Source organism: Lepidochelys kempii, chromosome 9 (genome assembly GCF_965140285.1).
Source record: "Lepidochelys kempii isolate rLepKem1 chromosome 9, rLepKem1.hap1, whole genome shotgun sequence".
In the NCBI taxonomy this organism is placed as follows: Eukaryota; Metazoa; Chordata; order Testudines; family Cheloniidae; genus Lepidochelys; species Lepidochelys kempii.
This window is the reverse complement of record NC_136388.1, coordinates 32745714-32773116: the sequence shown is the minus strand read 5'-3', so window position 1 is coordinate 32773116 and position 27403 is coordinate 32745714. Positions and strand designations below refer to the sequence as shown.

Sequence of the window (27403 nt, the reverse complement as noted above, 5' to 3'; positions counted from 1 at the left end):
TGTATAAAAAAAAGTTTGAACTGTTCACAAAGAGTTCTGAATTATGAACAAACTATTATAGATCTTTCTAAAAGGTGAAGAGACACCACTTTTTCAAATCTCCTATACAAACACAGTTTGTCCAATTAACTTCAAATGTACACACACCCCATTCTCCTCTGGGCAGAGACTACAAATCAGAAATTGTCTGTGCAAAGAAGCCTTTTATCAGAAAGTTAGAATGTTCCAAAAATCAGTCATCACAGAAACTCCTTTTATACATTTGAAATGCTACAGTGGTGCCTCTGTAGTGCTTCAGTGTAGACCAGTGGTTTCCAAGCAGTAGCTCGTGATCAACTGGCCAATCCTGGAGTCTCTGGCAGTCAACCGTGATCTCCGGCCACTAAAAGTCCGGCGGTGCACGGGGCTAAGGCAGGCTCCTTGCCTGCCCTGGTGTTGCGCTGCTCCCAGAAGTAGCCAGCACACGCCTGAGGAGGGGTGGGGGCAGGGGTCTCTGTGCACTGCTCCTGCCTGCAAGCACCTCTCCCACGGCTCCCATTGGTCAGGAACGGGGACCTGCGGCCAATGGGAGCTGCAGCACACAGAGCCATATGCCCCCCCTCCCTAAGGGCTGCAAGGGTGTGATGGCTGCTTCCAGGAACTGTGTGGGGCCAGGGCAGGCAGGGAGCTTGCCTTAGCCCCGCTACGCCACTGACTGGGAGCCGCTTGAGGTAAGTGCTGCCCAGCGGGAGCTTGCATCCCAGCCCTGAGCTCCTCCCCGAACCAGCACCCCATACCCCCTCCTGCACCCCAACAATCTACCCCAGCATGGAGCCCCCAAACTCCCTCCCAGAGCTTGCACCCCTCACCCTCTCCTGCATCTCAACCTCCTACCCCAGGCTCAACCCAGAGCCCCCTCCCACACTCCGAACCCCTTGGCCCCAGCCCAGTGAAAGTTAGTGAGGGTGGGGGAGAGCAAGTGACAGAAGGATGCGGGATGGAGTGAGTGGAGCAGGGTAGATCCTGGGTTGCACTTAAATTCAAAAAGGGATCTTGTGCGTAAAAAGGTTGGAGACCACTTGTGTAGACATTACCCACACAAACAGGACGGGTTCTGCTCTTGTCAGAGGAAATGCACCTTCCCTAGAGCTGGTAGCTAGGTTGACAGAATTCTTTGGTCAACTTAGCGCTGTCTGCACTGGCGGTTAGTTTGGATTAACTATGTCACTCAGGGATATAGATTTTTCACATGCCTGAGCGATGTAGCTGGATTGACCTAACTTTTTAGTGTAGTCCAGGCCCTAGTGTTCTTTATATTTAGTTGGGGTGAAATTCATTCCTATGCTAGAACACCCTATTTTGAGAGTGCAAGTGGTGCATCAGGGTGAATTTTGCACTTTATCAATACAATTATCACAGGAAACTATCCTTCATTCTTTGAAATGGAAAAATCACTCTCTAGTTACCTTGATTTAGAAATAGACGTACCGCCAGCCATTTCTAAAGTTGAAACTGAATGAGCTGAATTTAAAAGTAACCCCTGGTTCGACCATGAAAGTCCTGTAGACATATCTAAAAGAAAACACAGTTACATGTTAAAGTTACAGCAACATTTTTCTTTCTTTACAATGTTAGAATCTCCATTTAATTTGCTTTTGGATGGCTAGCTTTTAATTTAAACGCTATGTACTGTTTTTGCATCATTAACCATAACATTGCTAGTACTATACAATCATCATCAAATGTGGTACTCAGGAAACATTCAGTATTTATTTTCCACAAATGACTTTCAGATTAAATCTGCTCTGCTGAAAGTGTCAAATAGGTTCCAAGTACTGTAACTTCAAGATCAACTTAATATCTAAATTGTGGGAAATAGCTGTTTTCTCTTTGCTCCATACCTCACTAACTACAGATATCAGCATTTAGTTTATTGTGCTGATGATTATACAAGACCCAGAACATGAAACAACATTCATAGCCCCAAAACTTTGTTAACGCAGAGTTAAGGTTGTTGGGCAGTGCCTCATATCCTTTCATAACGCTGGTTGCAACTATACTTAAACATCTGAAAACCAGGAGTTACAGCATGTACACCAGTCGTACCATTCAATCTTAACTCTGGTACCTAGAGCTGGCAAGAGCCAGTGTTCATATACTGTAATTTCAGACAGGGCTGCCCTAAAATAAGCAGATATGAGGAATGAAGTAAATATGGCATGTTGTACAGAATTGTATTCTCTTGTCTACATGCATTCCAACTACACTCCACTGTGCTAGGGATGGCTGTGTTGACTGGTACAGAGATTATTTTTGGCAGGTTGCCACAGTGTTGTATCTGTACCCACAGAGCTTGAGACCCCTCATTTCTGTGCTGAGTTTTGTGCACATGCAAATAGAAGAGCACAGTAGTTTATCCTTGATGCAGAAATGTGTAACAGTCTGGGAGTAAACATGACAGCATGATTTAAAACAGACAGAAAAAGGTGATGTTCCAGAGGGAAGTCTTATAGGGTTAAAGGGTGGAAACATCTGGCAACGGTTTATACAGGTGAGGTGAAGTGATTGAGTATAGACCAGCATAGGCGCCAACTTCCCCTCTGCCTGGTGGGTTCTTGACCCCCTCTACCCCATTCCACCCCCTTCCCCCAAGTCCCTGCCTCATCCTGCCTTTTCTCTGCCTCCTCCCCAGAGCGCGCTGCATCCCCACTCCTGCCCCTCTCTTCTGGAAAGTTCTATGTGCTGCCAAACAGCTGTTGGGGGGGGGGGAAGTGGTGGGGACACTGTGCGCTCAGAGGGGACCCGGGGGGGGGGGGCGCGGAGCACCCGCTAATTTTTCCCTGTGGGTGCTCAAACCCTGGAGCACCCACAGAGTTGGCACCTATGTAGACCAGGAATAGCCAGCTGGTGGTCACTAAGCCTGCCCTAAATACAGCTTTTGCCTGAGTGAGCACATGGTCTTACCATTTCTCTTACTGTACCCATGTACTCCACAGCATCTGGAACAATACAGTGCCATTCCAAAATTGATTCAGCTAATTCATAATAAAACACTCCTATCCTAGAATAAAAGCATCTACACAGGGACCTAATGAGGAATAACTATTTTGAAACAACTCCCAGCATAGACAATTCTTTGGGGCTTGTCTACATTTAAAACATTGCAGTGCCACAACGGCACCGCTGTAGCACTTCAGTCAAGTTACTACCTTTGCTGATGGGAGGGGTTCTCCTGTTGGTGTAGGCAATCCACCGCCCAGAAAGGCAGTAGCTAGGTCGACTGGAGAATTCTCCTGTCAACCTAGCATTGTCTACATCAGGGGTTAGGTTGGTTTAACTGTGCCGCTCACAGGGGTGGATTTTTCACACTGCTGAGCAATGTAGTTGTAGGGATCTAACTATCTAGTGTAGACCAGGCCCCAGTGTAGGCGAATGGGGCTCTGCACAACCCTCTGCAGCCTAAGAGATTCCAGGAGTATAAAGTGGTGCATTCAGCTCAATGAGGATTTTGCATTGCTTAGATTTTCTATAGCAATTTGTGGAGGAAAATATCTTTTGTGGTTTAATATTGCTGTTTTTAAAAAGGCCATATTACTCAGGGCAAGACTACACTACAAAATTAAAGTTGATCTAAGTTACGTCAACTTACAGCCACAGCAGTAATTAAACTGCTTTTGCATGTCCACACTATGCTCCTGTGTTGGCGGTGTACACCCTCACCAGGAATGCTTGCACTGATTTAACTGTCAGTATGGAGCATTGTGGGACAGCTTCTGAAAGGTGGCAACAGTCGATGTAAGCAATGCAGTGTCAACACTAACACTGCGTCAACCTAACTACGTTGACTTAAGTGCTATGCGTCTTCTGGAGGTATAGTTATTAAGTCAGTGTAGTGGGTGAGTAACAGTGGTGGGGGCTCCATTTTAGTGTAGATACCTACAGAGTTAGGTCGATGTAAGCTGCCTTAAATCAACCTAACTCTGTAGTGCAGGCCAGCACTAAATGTTTCTAGTGTCTTACAAACTGCCTCCCCATGGAAACGTCAGTATTTTGAGAGGAGAAATTGGTAGTCTGAACACTTGGTTTGTGTAGACTGGATGAATTATTGTAGGAAGTTGAAAATTGTTTTATTTTTCATGATAAACATCAGTTACTATGTTGACTGACAATGGCATCCTGGCACTGCATCAGTCAATATTGAACTTATGCCAGTCTTTAGTATAGAGCTCTTATTAGGGGGGCATTTCCAGAAGCTCAGCAACCCATTTGAACATTCTGACATCCATCAAAGTCACAGTTACTTGCTTTTCTTTGTTTATATTCAGTTCTGTTGTTCAGGAAATGGGTGAGAAGCATATGGCATGATTTATATTACCCTAATACTCTTGCTTACTAGAGTCTTTCACCTTCCTGCTATTTGAAATTATTTTCCTTGGCAATACTTAAAAGTAAAATGGAAGTATGCAAGTGGGTTTTAGAGTACTCTGAAATCTCTGCTTTTTAAACCAGAAGCTTTTCTTTCAGGCCTACCCTTTCACAAGGAGCCCTTGCAGAGAGCAACTATCACAACACACAAAATATGTCTACACTACTGTACCATGGTGTAGATGCTTCCTTTGACAGAAAGTTTTTTTTGTCAATGTTAGACTTCACCTCTCAAAGAGGTGGTTTAACTGTCGACCTAGCTGCGCCTGCATCGTCAATGTAACTGGGCTGCAAAATTTTTCACAGCCCTGAGTGCCATAGCTAGGTCAATATAATTTTAAATTTAGACCAGGCCTCAGTCTCAGGAAGCTGACAAGGGCAGGACTCAAACTTACAGTACATGGGTGCTACTTGGTACTCCTGGGGGAATTTTGTACCACTGCACAATGAAGAATTTGCACAGAATTCCGTGTTTTGCCCACAGAATTGGGGCTGCAGGACTCTGCAGAGCCCACCTTGCATTGAGCAGAGTATTCTGCCCAGCACAGCAGGCATAGAGGACACTAAAGAAGCTGGTAGGGAGTAAAGGCTCTGGGGGTGCAGGTATCTGGGGGGCAGAGGGTTCCCCACAGCTGGGCTCTGGGGGGAGGGGGGTGCCACACAGCCCCCTCCAGCAACCCCCCCAACTGGAACTGGGTTGCAATAGGGGTTTCTTTAACTTTCTACTTCTGGGGGAATGTTTTTTGTTGTTGTGTGTATTGTTGACATATTTATTGACAGGTATTTTGAAATAAATTACCAAAATAACTGAAACTGGAGTGATTATATTTTGACAATAAAATATGCAGAATTTTAAAATATTGTGTGTAGCATTTTTATTTTTTTTTTTGGCACAGAATTCACCCAGGAGTATACTTGGGTTCAGTGGCCAGAGCACATCACCTTAAGCTACCTACTCTAATGTCAGTATGTCTGCAGACACTGATTGCAGTAGAGCCCCCAGTCCTGCTGCACCTGCACAAATGACTTTCTCTGGATCAAGCCACTCTGTAGATCCAATGTTTACCCTGAATAACTTTTTAAAATATTGCTTCACTAAAGGGGAAGTAGGTGCTGGGGATCCATCCTGTGTAGCTAGTATCACAAAAAAAGTTAAACAGTAAAATTTTCATGTCACATGATTCTTTTTCGTGGTGGTGGTGGGAGCGATGGACTCTATCTTAGAAAACCTTATACTAGACCACTAAGCCTGCCTTGGATCTATTCAGACACAGCAATTTCCAGGTGCCACAAGTACTCCTTTTCTTTTTGCGAATACAGACTAACACGGCTGTTACTCTGAAACCAGCAATTTCCAAGACATTCTAAGTAAGCATGTGGATTTTAGAGTAGTTAAACAATAAACTAATCACAATCTAAAGTACGACGCTGCTACCACTCCACTCAATATACAATACATGTTCCTGTTTAGAAACTATTGTCTTCTCAGTGCCGGCAGTAGTAAACCCCTTTTTTCCCTGCCCCCTCAAAGCAAACCACCCTTGGGTTTTGTTAACAAACTCAGCATTTATGGTTCAAGATACATAGAGAGATAGCTGTGTGCAATACCAATATGGTACTTTAGGTTAAATTTTGGACCAGACTCCTACTAACTTAGGTAAAAGTACACTCAAGCTTTTATTTAAAATAACATGATTAATTTCAGCACAATGAGATCTAGAGAAAATTAAAAAGTAAGAGTGTGTACATTTGTGAGAGAGGGGGCTTTCTGAGGGAATGGATAAAATGTAAACCTTTTGTACAAAGAAAACTTTAAAAAGTTAATAAATGAAAAGATTATTTCATATGTTTTGCATTAATCTGTATAAGCAATTCTAAAATGTTATTTTGGGCTGAGAAGTAACATTCTTTAAGAAAAGTCATTTATTTTAGCAGAGATGGTCATATTTGGTTGTAGATTTTTCACCAAATCTATCCACGTAACTCCAGACTAGGAGATCCTTCCAGCTTTCCTTCTCTAATGGTTATGCATGTTCATTTAGCAAACACACACTACCATAATTAATCTTCAGCCTTCAGTATCTGTTTAGCTAAAATAATAGCACAATCTTGGCCCAGTCTCTGAGGCCAGGTATGCACTAGGAGTGCTTTAGTGGTATAGGAAAAGCAATACAGTAAAAACATCCCCATAAAAGAAACAAGCTTTGCTGGTATAGTTGCATCTACAGTAAGGACTTCTGCTGGTAGAGCTATGTCAGTCAGAGATCACAACCCTGACTAACATAGCTATGCAAGCAGAAATTTGTCCTGTACACATAGCCTGAGGCTCTCATCATTCTGTACAGTAAGTATGCTTTGCTAAGGAGATGCCTAGCAATGAGCTGATTCAGATAATTCTTTACTTCTGACACCCACTACAGAGGTTTCTCTTCCATCATAGTCTAGCTCATGGGATAGGCCAGTGTGAGAAAGCTGTAACCTTTGCTGTCTGCAACAAACGTAACCAGTAAATAAATACAAGACATTGATTTGCTATTCTTGAACAGTAGTTAACTAAAGCCTATATATTTTAAAGCACCATGGCAAATTTGATGGAAATAAGCCATAAAATGTGAATACTTAACCTTAAATTCACTGCTCTGGTAGTATAAGAAATAAAGCATGCCAAAGTTAAAAAGGGAAGTTATACTTTGCTGAGAGAACCATGAAATCAGGCAAATGCCCTCTTTGATACCTTTGCAAAACATATTTAAAACAGGTTTCAGAGTAGCAGCCGTGTTAGTCTGTATTCACAAAAAGAAAAGGAGGACTTGTGGCACCTTAGAGACTAACCAATTTATTTGAGCATAAGCTTTTGTGAGCTACAGCTCACTTCATCGGATGCATGTAGCTCACGAAAGCTTATGCTCAAATAAATTTGTTAGTCTCTAAGGTGCCACAAGTACTCCTTTTCTTTATATTTAAAACAGCTACTCCTATTTGTTACTACAGGCATCTGATTGCAGTAACTACATAATTTATACTGATCCTCACACTGCATAATTATATTAGGAGCAACCAATAAAACAAACCTTCGAACTAAATGCACATACTTTAGTACACAATACTAAATTAAAAGAACCAAAACTTTTGGCCATATTTTCTCATAACCAAAATAAGACAGCTTTGAAAAATGTACTCAGAGCAACCCACATCTAAAGAGTACAGTACTTGTCCAGAGTACTTTGAATAAAGGCAAACAAATACAGAACTTGTGATTAGCAGCCAGAAGCCTAGTGTGTTACCAAAGAAATTATGCCAACAGCAAAAATTTTGCTTCTTTAAAAGTATAAAAACTTATACCTATATATATATATATATATATATTATAAATTATCATCTAAGTGACTGGACAGCTTCCAACTGCATTATCCTCCCAAGGAGAACTATAAAATTACTTTTGTTTACAAGAAAAAAATTATTCTCTCTCATTTGTAGCAGAAACACCATTACCTTCTATAGAGCTTCCACACCTAGGGAACAAAGTATTAAAAATTAATCATCTACTCTTAGCTACAGGAAAGGGACCCAAGATTTTTTAAAATAATAAAGCAAATCAATACAACAGACATAAAGTGAAGTGAGATTCAGATTAACAACACAGGTGCCAGGCTAATGGCAGTGTTCCAATTTTTCTGAAAATTAAGTGTTGAAATTTCTTTTTAGCAATTTACTGTGTAACATTCCTTTCATTGGTGGAAGATCTCCTGAAGGGAATCAGAAAGTTTAAGAGAACTTTAGAACAATTTAAGTTTAGACTGACAACAACCAAGGACCAGAAGCAATTAAGTAACCTACAATAATGCATCATGCTGTCTAAGTCTATAACTGGAAGCCCACCTAGCTATGACCACTAAGCAATTCATCCAAGCAGAATGTTTAGGAGAAGAGGGTGGGAAGAGAAAATCCTCAGTGTGTACAGAATGTGACCAACCTTGGAGTTAATATCCAAAAAGACTTTCATAATACTGAGAAGTAATGTAACAAACACTGAACTTATACTATGCATTTTATAGAACCTATAGAACCTATACTATGCATTTTAAAAAAACATTCAGAATCTTATTCAAGGAGAGTCCAGCTATTACACTGGCACACTGCAATTCTAATAAAAAGAAAAGGAGTACTTGTGGCACCTTAGAGACTAACCAATTTATTTGAGCATGAGCTTTCGTGAGCTACAGCTCACTTCATCGGATGCATACCGTGGAAACTGCAGAAGACATTATATACACAGAGACCATGAAACAATACCTCCTCCCACCCCACTGTCCTGCTGGTAATAGCTTATCTAAAGTGATCATCAAATTGGGCCAAGATAAGCTATTACCGGCAGGACAGTGGGGTGGGAGGAGGTATTGTTTCATGGTCTCTGTGTGTATATAATGTCTTCTGCAGTTTCCACGGTATGCATCCGATGAAGTGAGCTGTAGCTCACGAAAGCTCATGCTCAAATAAATTGGTTAGTCTCTAAGGTGCCACAAGTACTCCTTTTCTTTTCGCGAATACAGACTAACACGGCTGTTACTCTGAATTCTAATAAAAGAGATCAACACTCCTCATTTTAAGAGCAAATTCTACCTTTTAATAAAGGAGGGTTGCAACATTTTCTAGGAAGTTTAAAGTTAATGACACTTTGTGCTTTTCATTAATAGTTCTCAAAACATTATACATAAGGAACAAAGAGCTGAAAATGACTTGCTCAAGATCAGTAACAGAATCCATATCTCCAGATACACGTGCCCTATTTCCTCTAAATCAGGGGTTCTCAAACTTCATGACCCCCCTATTACTACATGATCCCAGGAAGGAGGACTGAAGCCTCAGACCACTTGAACCCTGCCACCCCAGGTAGGGGGACCAAATCCAAAGCCCAAAGACTTCAACCGGAACAGGGGACTGGCAACCTGAGCCCTGCCACCCAGGGCTGAAGCCCTCAAGCTTCAGCCTGGGCTGGCTGGGCTCGAGCTTTGGATTTGGCCATGGGCTAAGTAAGTCTAAGCCAGTCCTGGCGACCCCATTAAAATGGAGTTGCGACCCACCTTGGAGTTCTGACTCACATCTAAATCACACTACCTCTCATTATTATTTAATATTTATAATGCAATAGTACTCAGAGGGCCAATTAAAATCAGGGCCTTGTTTTGCTATGTGCTGTACAAATACAAAGGAATATGTGGTCCATGCAAAATGAGAGATTTATAAGGAGAATCTCCTCAATAAGCTGAAAGAGCAATGTAAACATTAACACATTGTAAAATTTAAGATCATAAGTGATGATAGTCTAATATCAGCTCTGTCCTCTGCTAAGGTGCTCTCTATTCCATACATTTTTGGGGGAGTGAGGGAGAGGAGAAGAAAAGAGAAATGGACTTCCTTTTATAGGTCTTTCCTGTTCCTGTTATCCAGGATTCTTTTGAGCCTAAAGAGGAGTAGCAATGACACAATGAAAATACTGTCATTTTGAGGGGCTTTGGCTATATTATTGAGTCTCAAGGGTTACGTTGTCACCAGAAACTATTCATGGAATTATTCCTTTGCACTGCAGCCCATTCATGAATCGATATTCTAAACAATTTTAAATTAAGTCTACGTGTGCTCATCGAAGATTAATTTTAAAACCACCATTCATTTGTGGGATCCTGCTGGCTTTCATAAGTCTGCTTCAAACTGTCTTATGCCTCATGCTTATGTAGTTTGACATAATTAGAAATGCTTCAGTAAATTATGGCTTTGAATTTAATCAAGGATAATATTTAAAAACTTCATTTAACTTACCTGTAACATAGCTTTCTAAAGCTTTTGGCACCAATAATTTTGCAGTTCTTAGATCCTCCGCTGAGCATTTGCCTGCCTCTAGGCCAAAGGACATTCCCATTCGCTTCAGCACCTCAATGTCATCATGAATCTCAAATGTGTTATCAAAATTAAAGAGGTATTCAAATCTGTACAGGAGAAATGTCAAAGTGAGATGGTTCTGGAAGGAACCATGGGCCTGATTATATTTTCCTGTTCTATACATTGAGGAAGTAAATGTACAGATACAATTACAATATTTTAGGATTTCTTCAGAGGTCAAAGATGCTTTTTTTCTAAATACCATGGGTAGGTACAACAAGAGTTTTTCTCCTGTACTTAGGAGACTGGCATCTCTGCAGGGTTCAAATGATCATATTTCCCAATTAAAACAACTTTTTTCATGGCAGGCAATAAGAGTCCATAAACCTTTCTCCTTCATTAAACAGATTAAAAGATGAGGAAAACATTCCTGCTCCAGCAAGAACCCTTACTTGTACTAAATCCAATACTTTTTGAAAGTCTTCTACAGCTTTGTCACCAAAAATAACCATATTTATTTTTGCTGCTTTTTCCTTAAACTTTCTGTTCTAATCCACAACATCCCCAATGTGAACTGCCCTATTTACTTAAATGTAAATCACCTTTTGGATAGTTTATCAATTAAATAACAACCTTCTAAATCTGTTTGCTTACAGGTCCTATATGTTAAAAAACTGTCATATCAAGTTTTGCCAGCATAGTTATTTCAGTTAGGAGTGAGGAAAATAAAAATCATACCCTTAACCAGCATAGGTATGTTGGCAAAATCCCCCATGTAGATGCAATTTGTACTGTCAGAAGAGTCCTTTTGTCAGGATAATTTATCTTGTTCGGGGGGGGGTCTCTCCACCATTAAGCATTGCTGGTGTAGCTACACTGTAAAGCCTTTGCAGCTTAGGCCAGCCCTCTGTCCCAGAACTGCTGCATTATTAGCTCAGCTTGTACTCTGGCCTGCTTGAAATACTGAGAATAAGCCAGAGGTCATCTATTCTTTCCAATAAATAAAGGACAATAATCAACTGTTTAAAATTTATTTTAAGCAACTTGTCTCTTCTTCTGCCCTGAAAAGAAAGAGAAGTTTAACTAGACTGATTTATTTCTGATTAGAAAAAAGCCCACCGTCTTTCTATGAAATCCGTTTAAGCCCAGATCCCTAGAAGACAGTTTTTGTTCAATTAATGCTTGACATGATCACAAAACACTTGTCAAACATGAACAACTATCTATTTCTTCAGTGCTTTTGCAACCTGAGATTCCAAACCAGCAAAAATGAAACATGTGCATAACTCTACTAGCACTGATGTAAATGGAGACTGAGCCAATATGGCAAATATCTGAAGCGACTATGTTCTCCAGAATTTCATTTAAAAAAAGAGAAAACCGCAAAAACACGAACTGAAGGCAAGATGCAAGTCTGCAAAGGGCCTGAAACAATAGTTCTGAAAGGTATGAATTGCCTCATTTATTTCATTAAGGTGCAAACTCAGGTGCCCAGTGATGATGATTTATATGTCAGCATTGTTAACTTTCATTCCTCATGTAAGAAAGGAGAGGAGGGATCAGTGATCCGCACAGTTTACTGTCAGTGGCATCTCACTTTGATGCCATAGGTGGGTGGCGAGTTGAAGACAGGACTATTTTTTCCCCCTTAGTCAAGGGGTCTAACAGAGCCCATCGACATACTAAAACTCCACTTGGGGAGAGGGCGGGAGCCAAGTTCAAGGAGCCCATTAGAGCTCAGAGAGCCCATATGATCACACTTTGAACAACTATGTGACCTATAGCCGGAGTTCTCAGTGAGGTGTCCAGGGCCCTTGGGGGGCTGTGATCAGGTTTCAGAGGGTCTGCCAAGCATGGGGCATTAGACTCATTGGGGCCCAGGGCAGAAAGCTGAAGTCCCACCACGTGGGACTGAAGCCTGTGGCCCCAGGCTCTACCACTGGCAGCTGAAGCCTGAGCAACTTAAGTTTGCAGGGCCCCCTATGGCATGAGGCTCTGGCCAATTGCCCTGGTTGCCCTAACGTCGACCCTGGCTTTTATAGGCAGAAAAACAGTTGGGGTATGGAGTTTTTATAGCATGTTGTGGGGGCCTCAGAAAGAAAAAGGTTGAGAACCTCTGATCTGTAGTAAGTAGCATCTCATTCTAGCAACTGGCATAGAAGCAGTTTATTTTGTGGGTGGAGGAGTTTGGAGGAGTGCCGTCAGATCTTTTTTTCAGTCAGACCCCTGAATGAAACTACTCTTTGAGTACAGTTACACATGCTTTAATGTTTGAAGGACTGGGTCTAAATCCTGGTCTACACACAGTTTCTATACCAGTATAAACTGTCAGAGATATATTTTTTTAAATTTATATAGTTTATATAAATTTAGTAGTTTAGTTTATATAAATATAGTAGTATATTTATACTGGTACAACCTCTAGTGTGAACATAGTTATACTGCTATAGTTTAACTATATGGGAACGGCAATAACCTATATCTGTATTAGGTACCTTTGTAATGATGTAAGTGCGTACCCAGTAGGTGGGTTGTACTGCTTTAACTGTATCAATATGGTTGAAAAGGTACAACTTTTTTGTGTAGACAAGCCCTGAGAAAAAAAATCACACCAAAAATACTAAGTTGTATAGTAATTTCAAAGTTTAACTTAGAAATGTTTAAAAAAACAGTGTTTGCTGTACAGTATCTAGAAATAACTCTTGAGCTCAGCTGTGTTGATATGAATAGTAAAGTTATATGTATTACATGCTCTGCATTTCTGCCACAGAATTCATCCACATCTTACCTTGGAACACTGCTCTAGAATCCCAGCTTTTATTTTTTTAAAATGGCTTTTCTAGCCTTTATGGGTGAGAAGAAAACTTTCTAAATGTGAACCAAGTGCAAACCAGTGCTTTGGGGCACACCAGACGCTGTCTACACTGGTTTTTTTTCTTAAAATTTCCTGTTGTTGCAGCACTAGTATAGACCAATCACCAATATTTTAACAACTGTGATGTCTTACCTGACACATTGATTTCATGTAGGGCTCTCAAATGGTTAAAAAAATTAATGAATTGCGATTAATCGCAGTTTTAATCATACTGTTAAGCAATAATAGAATACCATTTATTTAAATATTTTGGACGTTTTCTACATTTTCAAATATATTGATTTCAATTACAAATACACGGAATACAAAGTGTACAGTGCGCACTTTATATTATTTTTATTATAAATATTTGCATTGTAAAAAAGATAAAAGAAATAGTATTTTTGAATTCTCCTCATACAAGTACTGTAGTGCAATCTCTTAATCGTGAAAGTGCAATTTACAAATGTAGAATTATTTTTGTTACATAACTGCACTCAAAAATAAAACAGTGTAAAACTTTAGAGCCTACAAGTCCACATTTGTAAGTTGCACTTTCGTGACAAAGAGATTTGCACTACAGTACTTGTATGAGGTGAACTGAAATATACTATTTTCTTTACAGTGCAAATATTTGTAATAAAAATAATAATATAAAGTGAGCACTGTACACTTTGTATGCCAGTGGTTCTCAAACTATTGTGCTGGTGACCCCTTTCATATAGCAAGCCTCTGAGTATGACCCCCCTTATAAATTAAAAACACTTGTTTATATATTTAACACCATTATAAATGCTGGAGGCAAAGCGGGGTTTGGGGTGGAGGCTGACACCTCACAACCCCCCATGTAATAACCTCGCAACCCCGAGGGGTCCCGACCCCCAGTTTGAGAACCCCTGCTGTATTCCGTGTTGTATATATTTAAAAATGTAGAAAAACATCCAAAAATATTTATAATAAATTAAAATTGGTATGCTATTAGTTTAACAGTGCAATTCAAAGTGCGATTAATCGCAATTCATTTTTAAAACTGAATTAATTAGTTTTGAGTTAATCACTTGAGTTAACTGCAATTAATTGACAGTCCTAATTTCATGGTGATTAAGCCACCAGCAGCTGCTGGGACCTTGTCCACACATGCAGCCCACTGGTGTGAACACCAGTTGACTGCACAGGGAGTTGCAACAGAAGGAAATCGTAAGGGAAAAATATAGTGTAAAAGGCCTCCTGAGATGCAAACAGTGGCTTTAGGGATGTGAAATGTCCCACTCATCTCAATGGGGTGTTAATAGTGCAGACTGATGATATCAACAATTTAAAATATATCACCACTGATAATTTTAGTATTCCACAATCTCAAACTCCCTCCCATGCCTTCCCAGGTACCAAAAGCTTCTGCTTACCTACCAACAACTTGAACAATTCAGTTATGAAGTTTCAATAAAAAATATTCATCTTATTAACAATTATTTAATTTGATATTAGGCTTAAAAATTAGGGTCAAATGTAAAAATAATTGACGGGATATTATGCTGTACTATTCATTGGAATATTTCATTCAATAAAAATATCAATTTTTAATCTACCATTAGCTGTCATAGCATTTCCAGGCAACTGCACTGGAGTGTTGCAGAAATTAGGCCTCTTATAAGAATTTCAGCCAACTGTGCTGCAGAATGCACAAGGTCCTGATTATACATATTCACTAACAAATTCACTGTAGCCAGAATTGTAATTTGGATGTTGAAACTGAAGCAATTAGGGACTATTATTTTACTTCATTATAAAGTTTCACTATGTTCAAGTTCACCATAAGGAGGTTTCACTGTAATGCAAAATCAATGTACAGTAGAATGAAATCCATAACCAATAACATTCAAGGAAAGAGATCTATTTACCACTAATAGACTGTTATGATCTAGTAAACAATGATACATCAAGACTGTATTCTTTCATCAGCTGATAGAATTCACAAGAGAGTTGAGAACAAATAGCAAAATCCAGGAGCATGTTATACAGACTCCCTCATGTATAAGTACAAGAGTCACAGGTTAACAGCAAAGAAAAGCTTACAACTAAATCCATAATGCAATAAACCATAACCCAAGAAATAATGCAAGCGAAATATTTCGAACTGTTGCATACTTTCATTCTTCTCTATCTTACGAAGCATTAAGGACAGTGAGCCTGGTGCCACTAAAATGAACCAAACATCTGTTTCAGAGTTTTCCCAATTGTCTCTGGCACTTATTTCCATCTCATAATTTTGAGCAAGTTGGTAGCCATATAACTCTGAATAAAAATTGTAGAGCATGTACCATACATTTTACAAAAGCACAATGGTGGTTAAGTATACTGAAAGAGGTATCAAACACCATAAGCGCTGATTTTATTTTTCCCAGTGGATGTTCCACCCCAGCTCTGCCCTGAAGCCCTGCCCCTTCCCCCAAGGCCCCCCCCTTGCTCTGTTTCTTCTCACCCCCCTCCACCTCCTCTCCTTCACTTGCTCCTCTCAGCCCCCCACCGCAAGGCTTCCCCCCTGCCCGCCACTGATTCCTCTCTGCCCTCCCCCGAGTGCCTCCTGCCAGCTGCTGAACAGCTGATTGGCGGCCAGGCCGAACAGCTGTGGCTGGTGGGTGCTGAGCATCCCCTATTTTTTTTCCCATGGGTGCTTGATCCCTGGAGCACCCACGGAGTCAATGCCTATGTCAAACACTAGGAAGATGAAAGAGAAATGCAAATGTATAATTAGTTTCCAAATGAAGTGCATAGACTTTCTGTTCAAAGAAAAATCCCATACTGATTACACAGAAGACTGAATATTCCAATATGTGGTTCCACATCACACTCACTTATCACTTGATATGCTGCAGTCTATAACAGTTCTTTTGCTAGTGTTAACTATTAGGAAAGGGAGTTGTATTGTAGAGTTCAAAGCTGGAGGACCTTGATTCAGTTGTTCATTTTGCTGATTTCTTTGTACCAAATTTTTGAATGCTATTTGCTGTAGAAAGAAGAAAAAAGAAAAAGGAAAATGATCACTGTCATTCAAATGTAAATGAGGACTCTTCCATGATCTGGGATTTTACAGCTGTTTTAGTAACCAAGTACCAGTATCTCCAGCACCTATCTGGTATCTCGCCAAAGATGGGGAGGCCACAGTCTGAACTCTCTGTGCTGGCTAACAAACACTCCTTTGTGCTGGCCAGGAACAGAAAGGGGTGCATGCTGCACCCTTTAAAGGGAGGCACAGCAGACACACTCCACTGGCAATCTCTGAAGCTTTGGGAGGGAAGCACGGTACTGAGTACAACGCCCAGGAGACAGAGCATCTCCGCACATTAGGAACTAGGGCTTAAAAGGCACAACAGAGGCCTTATCTACTAGCCAGGGTGCATAATTACATATCAGTTTAGAAGGTCAGAAATGTAAAGATAACAAAGTTATACTTAAAGTGGATCAAATGGCACCGTCCACGGCCTGCTCCTGCTTCTTGTCTTTACTCTCTTATCCATCCTCCCCTTTTCTCTCCTCTGTTCACTCTATATCATCCAGTCCTAGCAAATCTGTAGCTTTGAAATCACCCACTTTCATAATTGTTTACAAGTATCCTTCTCTCCACAGTTCATCTTTTGCTGTGGGATTTTGTATATAGTCAAGACTGCAATGACTAGCAATAATCTGGTATATCTGTGAATCTTCTGTAGTCCATGTTTGGCACTACTGATTCCAGTCAATAGGAGCACAAGCATATAAAATGGAAAGAATTGCTAAAATTATTTGAATGGTGAAAGTAGTTAAATTAGAATCAAGTACTGAAGAACTATAATAAAACAGATACATAAACACAGTGAGCAGGGAGTTTTCCTATTACTTTCATCAGTGTGCTTTCTTGGAATTGCTTAGGATGTATATCAGTGTTAGCGAGGTCAGAATTAAGTCCCACTATTTAGAAAAAATATTTTTGCCACTGAGAAAAGCAGAAGTGTCCAAATGCTTAGAATTTCACTGCAGATCTGATTGTGTAAAACACCATCATATTTTGCACCAAGAAAAAAAATGTTAATTTCTATTACCCTATGACTTTAACTCATGATCTTTACAAATGCTCCATTATGTATAAAGTATTCAAAACCCAGGCATATATCCAAACACTATAAATACAGTATAGGCTTTTAAAAAAATGAAATGCCCTTTCTGCAAACAGAAATGCATCTGAAGTTGCAATATTTCTTCATTCCAGGCCAAATCAGCAGGTTTCAAAAAGCTTTCCTAGGTTACTGCATCAAAATGTGAAATAAGTGCCAGGCCTGGATTCATGAGTCTTTTATAATAAAGGATGCTGACGTTTCAGTTCCCCAGCAACAACTGATTCTCAGCTATGGAATGTACAACTGAACCCATGCAAGTGTGTGTTTAAAATTGCATTTTTCAATGGTAACTTGTCAGAGGGATCAAGTGGGGGCCTGTGGTCCCGTTTGCAAAATGTAATAATGACATGGGGTAGGAGATATTGACAGATAATGACAATTTTGCATCAGGAGGCTGCATCATCCAAGAGGCCCCATGCTAGGATGGCAGGGGTATTTTAGGTCAGGATTCAGGTACATTGCAATATCACTTTCATGAGCACTAAATTAACCTAAAAACATTTATAAAGTGGAGAAAAAAAATACTCTGAACCTTAACAGTTTTTTGTTAGTTACTGTATAAACAAAAATTAAATTTACCTGCAATAGTAGTTCTTGCAGCTGGGCTCTCTTCTGCTTTATTCGTTCTAACCGTCTCTGTTTCTCTATCTTTAGAACATAAATTTAGACACACTATGAAACAATTTTGAAAATATATAAAGTGCCTGGTCTTGTTCTCTGACTAAAACAAAATAGATTTTTGCAATAAAGGAAGTGAAATTCTGATACACTTACAGAAATTCACACTATATTTGTTTGAGGGAGGTGGTTACAGGGCATGGTACATAAGCTGAAAATCCTTCCCAGCTCCATCCTGCTGCCCTGTAGCTTTCTCCTTTCTCATGTGGACTAATCACATAGTGGGGCATCTCCAAGAACCAGGATTTACACAACTTAATTGTGGACTGCAACCTCAATCTCTGCTTTTATATCACTTTCCCTTCATTAAAAGACCAATACTACCCCACCTAAGTTGTAGCATTTCCCCTCCCTTATTTTTCCCTGTTGGATATATGTCAGAGGAACTTTCTCCAGCACTGGATAGGAAATACTTCATCCCACAAGAATGGAGCCATCACAGTACCACAGTAAAACATTTGCTTTTTTATTCCCACTCATTTGTGATTAAAAGCATCCCATCAACAGTTCTCTCAGTCCCTGTTTACTCAGGACTGAAAGACAAATATCAGGACTGGGCTCAGGACCATCTAGGTTGGCATTTTAGTGTATCATCACTAGGCCAAGAATGACCACCCTTTTTGACTACTAACCTGAAACCTGGAAAGACTAGCAAGAATTCAGTAACCAGTCACAAGAAGAGGTTAAGGGAAAGCAGCTACCATGCTACCAGTTTCTTCCAGTAGCCATGGTGACACAAATGGAAATAAACAAAACCATTTTCAACAGTATCCAGGACAATGGTACTTCAGGACCTACCCATGCTGCCAGAACACCAGAAACTATACTTTAAATTGAGGAGAGTCCTGAGGAAATCCAAAGAGGTGGACAGTCTAATGAAGCTACAGTGCTGGTCTCTATGTGTATTTTTAATGCTCTAGGTCAGGGGGTCTCAAACACGCGGCCCGTGGGGTTCTTCCCTGCAGCCCACCAAGCTCCCCGCGTCGTCGTCCCCCTCCCCTCCCCAGCACGCTGTGTTCCCAGCCTACCTCCAGACCAGGGGTGGGTAAACTACGGCCCTGGGCCGGATCCAGCCCCTTAGGACTTTGGATCCGGCCCGTGGATTTGCCAACCCCATGGTCCTGAGGACCCCGCTTCCCTGCGACCACGGGGAGAGGGGGAACAGAGAACTCCATGAGCTGTTTTTGCCTGCGGTTACCTCCCCGGAAGCTCCCGTCGGCCGGGAACGGGGAAGCACAGCCAATGGCAGCTTCGGGGGAGGTACCCACAGGCAAGAACAGCTCACTGAGTTCTCTGCTCCCCCTCCTCCCGGGGCCGCAGAGACAGGGCTTAGCTTTGCTTGACCTATAAGACTATCAAAGTCAATAAATGTTAAGAGGTCTAATAATTTATCCTCTCTCTACATACTGATTTTTTCTGTGTTTTCTCTTTAAGGTAACCTTTACACAGAACTACATTTTTGTTTATATATTTAAAATAACTTCAAAATACACTTTTTTTTTTTCTTGAATGGAGGGCATTTACAAGTTGGTAAGCTATTGATTTAAGCACATGTGAAAACACAGCTTTATTTCTTTTCTGTTAAATGACACTGAAAGCAACATTTGAAGGAAATGCCTGGTTTTCACTGTGCTCAGAGGCTTGTGTAACTAAAGTAATAAATAGTAAAAGGACATAAGGTTAATTTGAGTTCTCACACTGTAGACAACAAAATGTCAGAACAATAACATCAAAGTTTATCATTTCATAGCAGTATGATTCACAGCAAAGAATTCACTTAATCATTCACACAAACTGAGTTTAAGAGATTTGAATTAAGACCAAAGACTTAAAAAATATTCACAACAGACTATTATGGTAAAATGTACTTTAAAATGAGCAGGCGTAGCCTTATTCCCTGGGTTTATCATACCTGTCAGCCTACTGTTTGACACAGTGATTAAAACAGTAAAAGTTTTTCTTTTTCTTTTCTCCCATTGCCCATTTCAATGTCCTCAGAGGTATTATGTGACTAGAATTGGACAAAATAACTTGTTTTTCACTAGGTGTACAAAACCAGATATTTTATTCAAGTAATTGCAAAAATTCACAAATGTGATAGAGACTGAGATGTTGTATTTTCTGCTAGTCAGTACATTTTGGTGTGAACATTGTGACATTTGTCTTGTACAAGATACATGACTATTGTCCACAGGGCCAGTGACATTTTCACAGAGAAAGTTTGGCATCTTTGCAACAAAATGACAGTTTTCTCCCTGTTGAAAATGCCCGACAAAAGATTCAACAGGAAGTTTTAAAAATATTTCTTACTTTTCCTGATCAGCAAATATTATTCAGCGTCCCTGAATGATATTCCTTTTAAAGAGGTTTTCTATCATCCATATGAATATCTAGATCAACTTACTCCCCAGTAAATTCTTTTTCTAAACCAGGGGTCTCAAACACCCATCCCATGAACCTCCCCAATGTGGCCCCCAGGACTCCAGCAGTTTTGGGGCCGGTTCTCTCCCTTGGCCCCACCTGCCGCCCCCGGGCACTCCCCCACCAGGGGCTCCGGCAGCGGAGCGGAGCGGAGCTGAACAGCATCTGCCTGCTCACTTCAGTGGCGACCGGCCCATCCCTGCGGCCCCGGGGCAGGGCTGTGCCTCTGCCTCCGCATGCTGCCCCCACCCCGAGCGCCCCTGTGGCCAATGGGAAGCTGCGGGGGCAGTGCCTGGGGGCAGCAGTGCACGGAGGCCCCCCAGCCCTGCCTTGGAGCCCCAGGTAAGTGCTGCACCCCCTACCCCCACCCCCTCTCCACATACTCCCTCCCACCCCCAAACTCCCTCCCAGGGCCTGCACCCCCTCCCCACACCCCCCAAACTCCCTCCCAGAGCTTGCACCCCCACCCCCTCCCCACCCTCAAACTCCCTTCCAGAGCCTTAGACAGGTGGGGGGTTCAAGGGGGGTGCAAGGGCCCTAAGGTAAATTGAGTTTGAGACCCCTGTTCTAAACAAATCATCATCATTGTGGCAAATACCAAAGGGACTTGGCCTCGTTTGCAAATCAAGCGCCACCTGGCTTGAGTTCTGGCAAATTGCTTGAATTGTTTTAGCTGTATGTTCGGTTTATGGCTACTGGCAATCTTATTGGGCCACCAAAGTTTATGGCACCCACATGAGCACTCGCTGTGTAGCGGCATTCCGTGATACATAGACTTTGGAATTTCTTGGTCTTGCCTTGTAATAATATGTCCATACCAAGAAAGCTGCTGAAACTGAATCAGTGGTGGAGATGGTTGCTGGGTTTGGCTTTGAATATTTTAATTTTTGATCTTGTTCATCCACTTGATATAGAACAGCTGCCGGAGATGACAAGCATAAAAAATGTCAACTCAGAGTTCTTCAGCCCCTATGTTTCACTTCTGTACAACAGGGATAAGCATTAGATCTATAGATCTGCAGCTTCGTAGCATGCTTCAAGTCATGATGTCCCCAGAGGCCATAGAAGGGCCGAAAACATGGTAGCAGATGCTGCTGTTTATTTAAGCATCCACATCTTTTGATCATCCTTCATCATGGTCTATGATGCTGCCCAAATATTTGACAGCTGATAGCTTATCTGGACAGGTTTATACTGTGTTGGCTGTAATCTGGTACTGGAGGCTGCTTGGTCAGGCACTAGTTTTATCTGGATTAATAACCAGACCAGTGCACACTAGCTTCTTACTCGACCAGACTGGCCATGAGGTGCAGTGATTCACTAAACTGAGCCAACAAGAGAATGTCACCAGCGTATTTGAGATCTCAAAACAGAATAATGTTCAGCTCAACACCACCGATAGCTGCCTCCTCAAGCTTTATTCATCAACCAATCGATGCCAACATTGAACAATGGATGATGACAGAACTCAGCTTTACCAAACTCCCGTGGAGATAGGAAACCATGCTGCGTACCTGCCATTGACTTGAACACAGCTCCTGTTCCATTATAGAGTTCTTTTACCAATGACCAGTCTTCCCAGAGATGTTTAGTTGCCTCATCAGGTCCCACGAACTTGCTCAAAGCACTGAGTGAATGGCCTGATGGAAGTCAATGCAAAAATGCTGTGCACAGTTTATCATATTCAGCCATTTTCTTAAAAGGCTGTCTAAAGTTAAATATCTGGTCAACAATGGAATGACCAGATCTAAACCCACACTCAGTATCCCAGCCTATGCCATGAAGTGCATCATTGATTTGAGATATTAACACAGAAGCAAAGACTTTCCCTGAGACCAACAGCTTAATACTTCTTTAGTTGCTACATTCAGCTTCATTGCCCTTTTTGAACAAAGCAGAATAACACCATTCTTCCATTCATCAGGTATGATAGTAGAGTTCCAGATGACCTGGAAGAGCCTGTACAGTGATGTTACAAACCCCTGGTGCGTTCTCAGACTTCAATTTATGGACTGTGATTTGAATCTCTTCTTGGATGAAGGATGGTAGTTCTACTGGAACTTCCTGCTCATCTTCAAATGGAAGAGGGACAGCAGGCAGCAGACAATTGAGGAGCATTGTGAAATGATCTTCCCATTGATCAGATCTTCCCAACTGATCCTTCAGACTCTGGCTGATGCTGTCATCCCAATTCTTTACTAGGCAAGCTGATGCCACCTTCCCCTGCAAACATTGCAAAGTTGAATAGAAGATGTGGAAATTGTGCCTGGTGGCAGTGTGTTCTAAATTACCTGCCTGAATCTACTTCCAGGATTCTGTATCTTTCTTACACAATGACTTGATGAAGTTCCGATGTGAAACCCATCCAGCCTTTCCTTTTACTCTCGACGAACGTGTCTTTGGAGTCTCAAATTGTAGCCTCAATTTTTTTCTTAGCAGTTTTTCTTAGCACCACATTTTCCAGTTGCAGCGAGCGTCTCCTCACTGATCCATGGAAGACATCAGAGCACTGCTTTCAAACAATGCCATTTTTCTGGGGTCAGTAACCAAAGCATTGACACAAATTGCCCATATTACACTTATGACTGATTCAGACTGCTATTAACCTAGAGCCTAATGCCCTGTGTGATGGGTGTATCTGGCCTTTGCAGCTCCCTACAGGAGGCCTCACAGTCCTACTACACTCCATGTCAGGAAGCAATGATGTAGGAGGAATGGAGCAGTGACGCTGAGTCCTCTAGGCCTGCCTAGAAAGTCCTGTCTGGAGCAGCCATCTTGGAGACTAGAGAGACCTGGCCCTCCAAGAGCTAGAAGGACTAGCAACAGTTATCTGAGCTCAGCAGGCTCAGATAAAAGGAGCTGTAGTGCCCTAGCAGGGCAGCCTCTGGCTGGGCCCAGAGGAGCAGGGATGGGTATTCCTCTCTGCCCAAAGGAGCCTGTGGATTATCCAGGGTTTATCTCTGCCACATTTGCATATCTGGGTTTGCAGGGAGAGAGGGACTTGAGAACATTGTCCTTGAGCTAAGGGTTAAGATAAGATGGGCCAGGTGGGAGGAAGCCCAAGGAAGTAGCAGCAAAAATTTGAGTACTACAGTGGTTGCTGTTCATGGGGGTGCCTGCCTGGAACCCAGAGTAATGGGTGTGCCCTGGTTCCCTCACTGGCAAAGTCGTGTAAACTCTGAGAAAGGGAGGACAAGCGTAACCTAAGACCAAAGAAGGGGAGAAGGCTTGTTTGGAAGCCCAAGTGAAGGGCTGAATTTAAAGGTCCAAGAGCCAGAGCTGAAGACCCTGGTGAGGACAGATACACTGCTTATTTGTTGGACTCTTTGCTATCCCGGAAAGGGTTAATTGTTGACTGCGTGACAGAAGACTGGCAGAGGCAGACAGATGTCCTGTAGGGGGTGCCAGGAACTGGAAAAGGATTGCAATACTGCACCTGCTGCTTGGAGACACTCAAGGGGTGAATACCCTTTTACACCCTGCATGACTTGATTGATATTTATTTTTGTCAGGAAAACAGGATTTTTGGATTGATATAAAGTATATTGTAGGTATATTTAGAAAATACACAGAAACATTTCACTGAGGATTTAAATCAGGACTGGCTCTAGGCACCAGCAAAGCAAGCACGTGCTTGGGGCGACATAATTCCAGGGGCGGCATTCCGGCTACCCCCCACTCCCTTTTTTTTTTGCTTGGGCAGTTGTGCTCTTGGAGCGGCAAACTTTTTGCTTAGGACAGCAAAAAAACTAGAGCCGGCCCTGATTTAAATATCAAATGTTGCTTTTATTTACCTAATAAGCAGCAATCAGATTTTTTTTAAAGTTCATATTTTAAAACATTTATTATGCAAATATAAATACACACACTCTTTCCAAAGAGACACCATTACCACAGGACATCATCTGCAACTGAAGGGATTTCCCCTCCCCTCCACTTACCTCTAGGTTTTGACATTCTTGAGCTGAGTTTGTAGGAAGGCCAATCCATTTGATTTCCTTTTTCTCTTTTGAAATGATGTTCATTGCCATCAGCACATTGAGGGCATCATAAACTCTCCGCCTAATATTCTTCTGATCATAAGCCTGCTAAAAAAAAAATAGCACTGCAGTATTAATTAGGTCAAGACTACTGCAAAAGCTAAAAGTTAAGATGACGCTTGAAATTTCCCTTTATAGGTTTGCAAGTAATAAGGATGACAATATATGAATAAAAGTAAATGGCAATTGAAGTCAATATGGCACTAAAACATGTGCTTTAATTTATGGTATTGCTTTGAATAAAACACTAAGGTGTTTGCATGAAAGCTGGGAGATCACTCAGAAACAGTGAGGTAAAACTTAATACAATAGAATATACACCGTCTGCTTCTTGATGTTGCATATTAAAAAAATATTGTTAGGCTTAATCTTGTCCCCCTTACATGCTTAAGCCAATATTATAGAATACATCATTAAAAAAAAACATTTAAAACAAAAATCACTTAAAACAGAAGCAGATTGTTCTCAAAGCATCGTAAGTACATAGAGTATTTCTGATACAAAAGGAGAATGTATCAGCATTGTAAAAGATTCCAGAGTAGGAGCTGGATGAGTATCCTTACAATTACAGCTATACATATTTTAAAAACAAATAACTGCCTTTAAGAAATCTGTTGTAATGAAACCAATTTTTAAATATGTATCACAACGTGTTTATGGAGAAGAGTGTTTTTTACCATTTGGACTTTCTAACTGCTGAGTTAAGAGAATGGACAATATTTTTGTTTAGCTTAGGTTGCTTTTTTCTCTTCACATGTGTAGGCTAAAATTAATATTTCAAACCCTCATAAAGGACCTCCTCTAGCCTTGCCAAACTAATTATTATTCTCTGTTAACCAGAAAATAAAATAATCCCAAATTATGTTTTTATCCTGGCAATTAATTTACTGCCTGAATTGCTTAAACTCCTATATATTAATAACAACCTCAGTCAAAATATGATTATATCCTATACACCATTATTTCTACAGAAATTGATTTTTCTAATTGTGTTTCCATCATGATAAAAATGATTAATCTGATGTAATAACTTGTGCAGTTTTGTGTACACATAATTAAGACTTGGTCAGCCTAGTTATTACAAATTGTGTATTTGAGACAGGTGTCCTCCATTTCAGCTGCATTTGAGACAGGTGTACTCCATCTCAGACTCTCAGTTACTTGGGGTGGAGTGTGAGTAGAATATTTTAAAAGCCAGTATTAAGGCAGCCTGTTGTCTGTGTATTTTGTTGTATTTTAAAGGGTATTCAGTGGTATTAATTCTATATTTAAAATGGAACCTATTTTATATACTGCATGTTGATATTTTTGGGAATGTTCTAGGCCTAGATCTATAGCTCTGAGACACATTTGTTTGAAAGCGACAGTGGAACATGACAAGTCAAGGCAGAAACAAGCATAGAATTGTAAGAGAACTGTGACAGGATATGACAGTATAGCTGTAAAATAAAAAAATTGACATCACATCTACTTACCGAATCTGTAGCCAAGTGGCTATTAGAATTTGTGAATTCTGATACCAGTTCATCAGCTACTTCATTGTAGGACGTTGTTCCTTTACGCTGGACTTTTTCACATACTTTCATTGAAAAATGCCTCAGACCCTTCCCATTTTTATCTCCTTTTTTGCTTCTTTTACTATGGAAGGAAAATAAGTCGTTTTGAGATAATGACTTTTTGTAAGTTCTTCTGGTTAGGAAGCAAAATGTCAAGCTTGTTAACAGGCTTTGCATAGTGAGATGGCTGGTGTCCGACATTAGGCATCACGTTTTTATGAAGGTTACAATAGCCAGGAAAGGCATTTTTATAATTTTGAACTGTGAAAAGATAAACGATGACATAAAGAGGGATGTGATAACAACCTTCAAGGATTTCAGGTCCCTTACACTCAAAGTAGCACTGAAATTAACAGGAATTCTGGGTATACAGGAAACACAGAATTAGGCCCAAATATGAACCAAATAATATATATTAAACCTCTTCAGACCTAATCCCACAGTTCTCATGTGGACAATGAGCATCAAATAAGCCCACCAAAAGTTGTGAAAATGGTCATTTTGTGTGTGTGTGTTGAGAGCACAGAGCCACTGTCTAGGCCCAGCCCCACTTTTACCATTGAGAAGCCCTTTCTGCTACAGCCTTTTTTATATTAACATGGGATAGTGTTTCGTTCTCCAAAGGCAATGTCTAACACTACTAATAAACACTTGACAGTGAGAAAGTATTAGTTAAAAAGAGTACAGATTTCTGACACAGTACATAGATTTTCCATTTTAAATCTTCACAATAAGTTTCACATTTGACTGAGCTGACTAAATCAGAGATAACCCATCTTCAGCAGTTGCTAGGTGCCTGACTAAAGCATTCAGCTATCAACAAAAATTAGTTACAAATTTCTTACCAGAGTAGCTAAACAAGTAAATGGATGCAGGCAGTAAAATGTCACCAAGAATAAGCAAGTTATGGGCCCAATCTAGCATCCAAATAAGTTAATAGAAGATTTATCATTTACTTCAATGAATGTTGGTTTAGGCCTTATGTGCAGTATACAAGATCAATCTGATTGGCCCACAGAATGTGATTTCAAAAGACGTAGATCTATTAAGAAACAGTTTTAATATGAATTTTTGCAAAAGGTCAACACAATCTCCCCCCCCCACAACCCCAAGAACATCAAAATTACTAGAATAGTAGGAGTGGCAACCGGAGAAGGAAACTTGCTCTATTGCAAAATAATTTGTCTACAGATTCCTTCTAAATTAACATCAGTAAAAGATTAGTCATTAGCAAGAAGATTTTACTGGCAGACCTAGCTTTTACTGGGTCTAACTATAATGGAAACTCCATGCCTTGTATTTATTGAAAGCATTATCTCGGTAAAGAATTAATTAAAGTTTCCAAGTGGTACAATAGTTTTTTTCTTTTATTCAAACGTGCAGGGTATCTGAGGAAGGGCAAACTTCCTATACAGAACTAAA

The 27403-nt window shown here is 40.7% G+C and overlaps 1 protein-coding gene and 1 long non-coding RNA gene across 8 annotated transcripts in view; one reads left to right on the top strand and one right to left on the bottom strand.

The window, feature by feature from the left end:
- Nucleotides 1–27403, bottom strand: part of TFDP2 (transcription factor Dp-2) — a 156772-nt gene that overhangs the window by 4720 nt on the left and 124649 nt on the right. For 6 of the 7 annotated variants that reach the window (XM_078854421.1, XM_073359797.2, XM_073359798.2 and 3 more), the window contains 6 exons: nt 25901–26063; nt 24327–24473; nt 17866–17934; nt 15988–16139; nt 10222–10388; nt 1446–1551 (listed from right to left, as the gene is read on the bottom strand). In XM_078854421.1, coding sequence (XP_078710547.1) covers nt 1446–1551; nt 10222–10388; nt 15988–16139; nt 17866–17934; nt 24327–24473; nt 25901–26011 — 752 coding nt within the window. In that variant the 5' untranslated portion in view covers nt 26012–26063. The remainder of the gene's footprint in view (nt 1–1445; nt 1552–10221; nt 10389–15987; nt 16140–17865; nt 17935–24326; nt 24474–25900; nt 26064–27403) is intronic. The other variant, XM_073359795.2, reaches the window with a different exon arrangement.
- The window catches only part of LOC140917303 (uncharacterized), a 63168-nt gene that overhangs the window by 30294 nt on the left and 5471 nt on the right, over nt 1–27403 (top strand). The window lies entirely within an intron of this gene.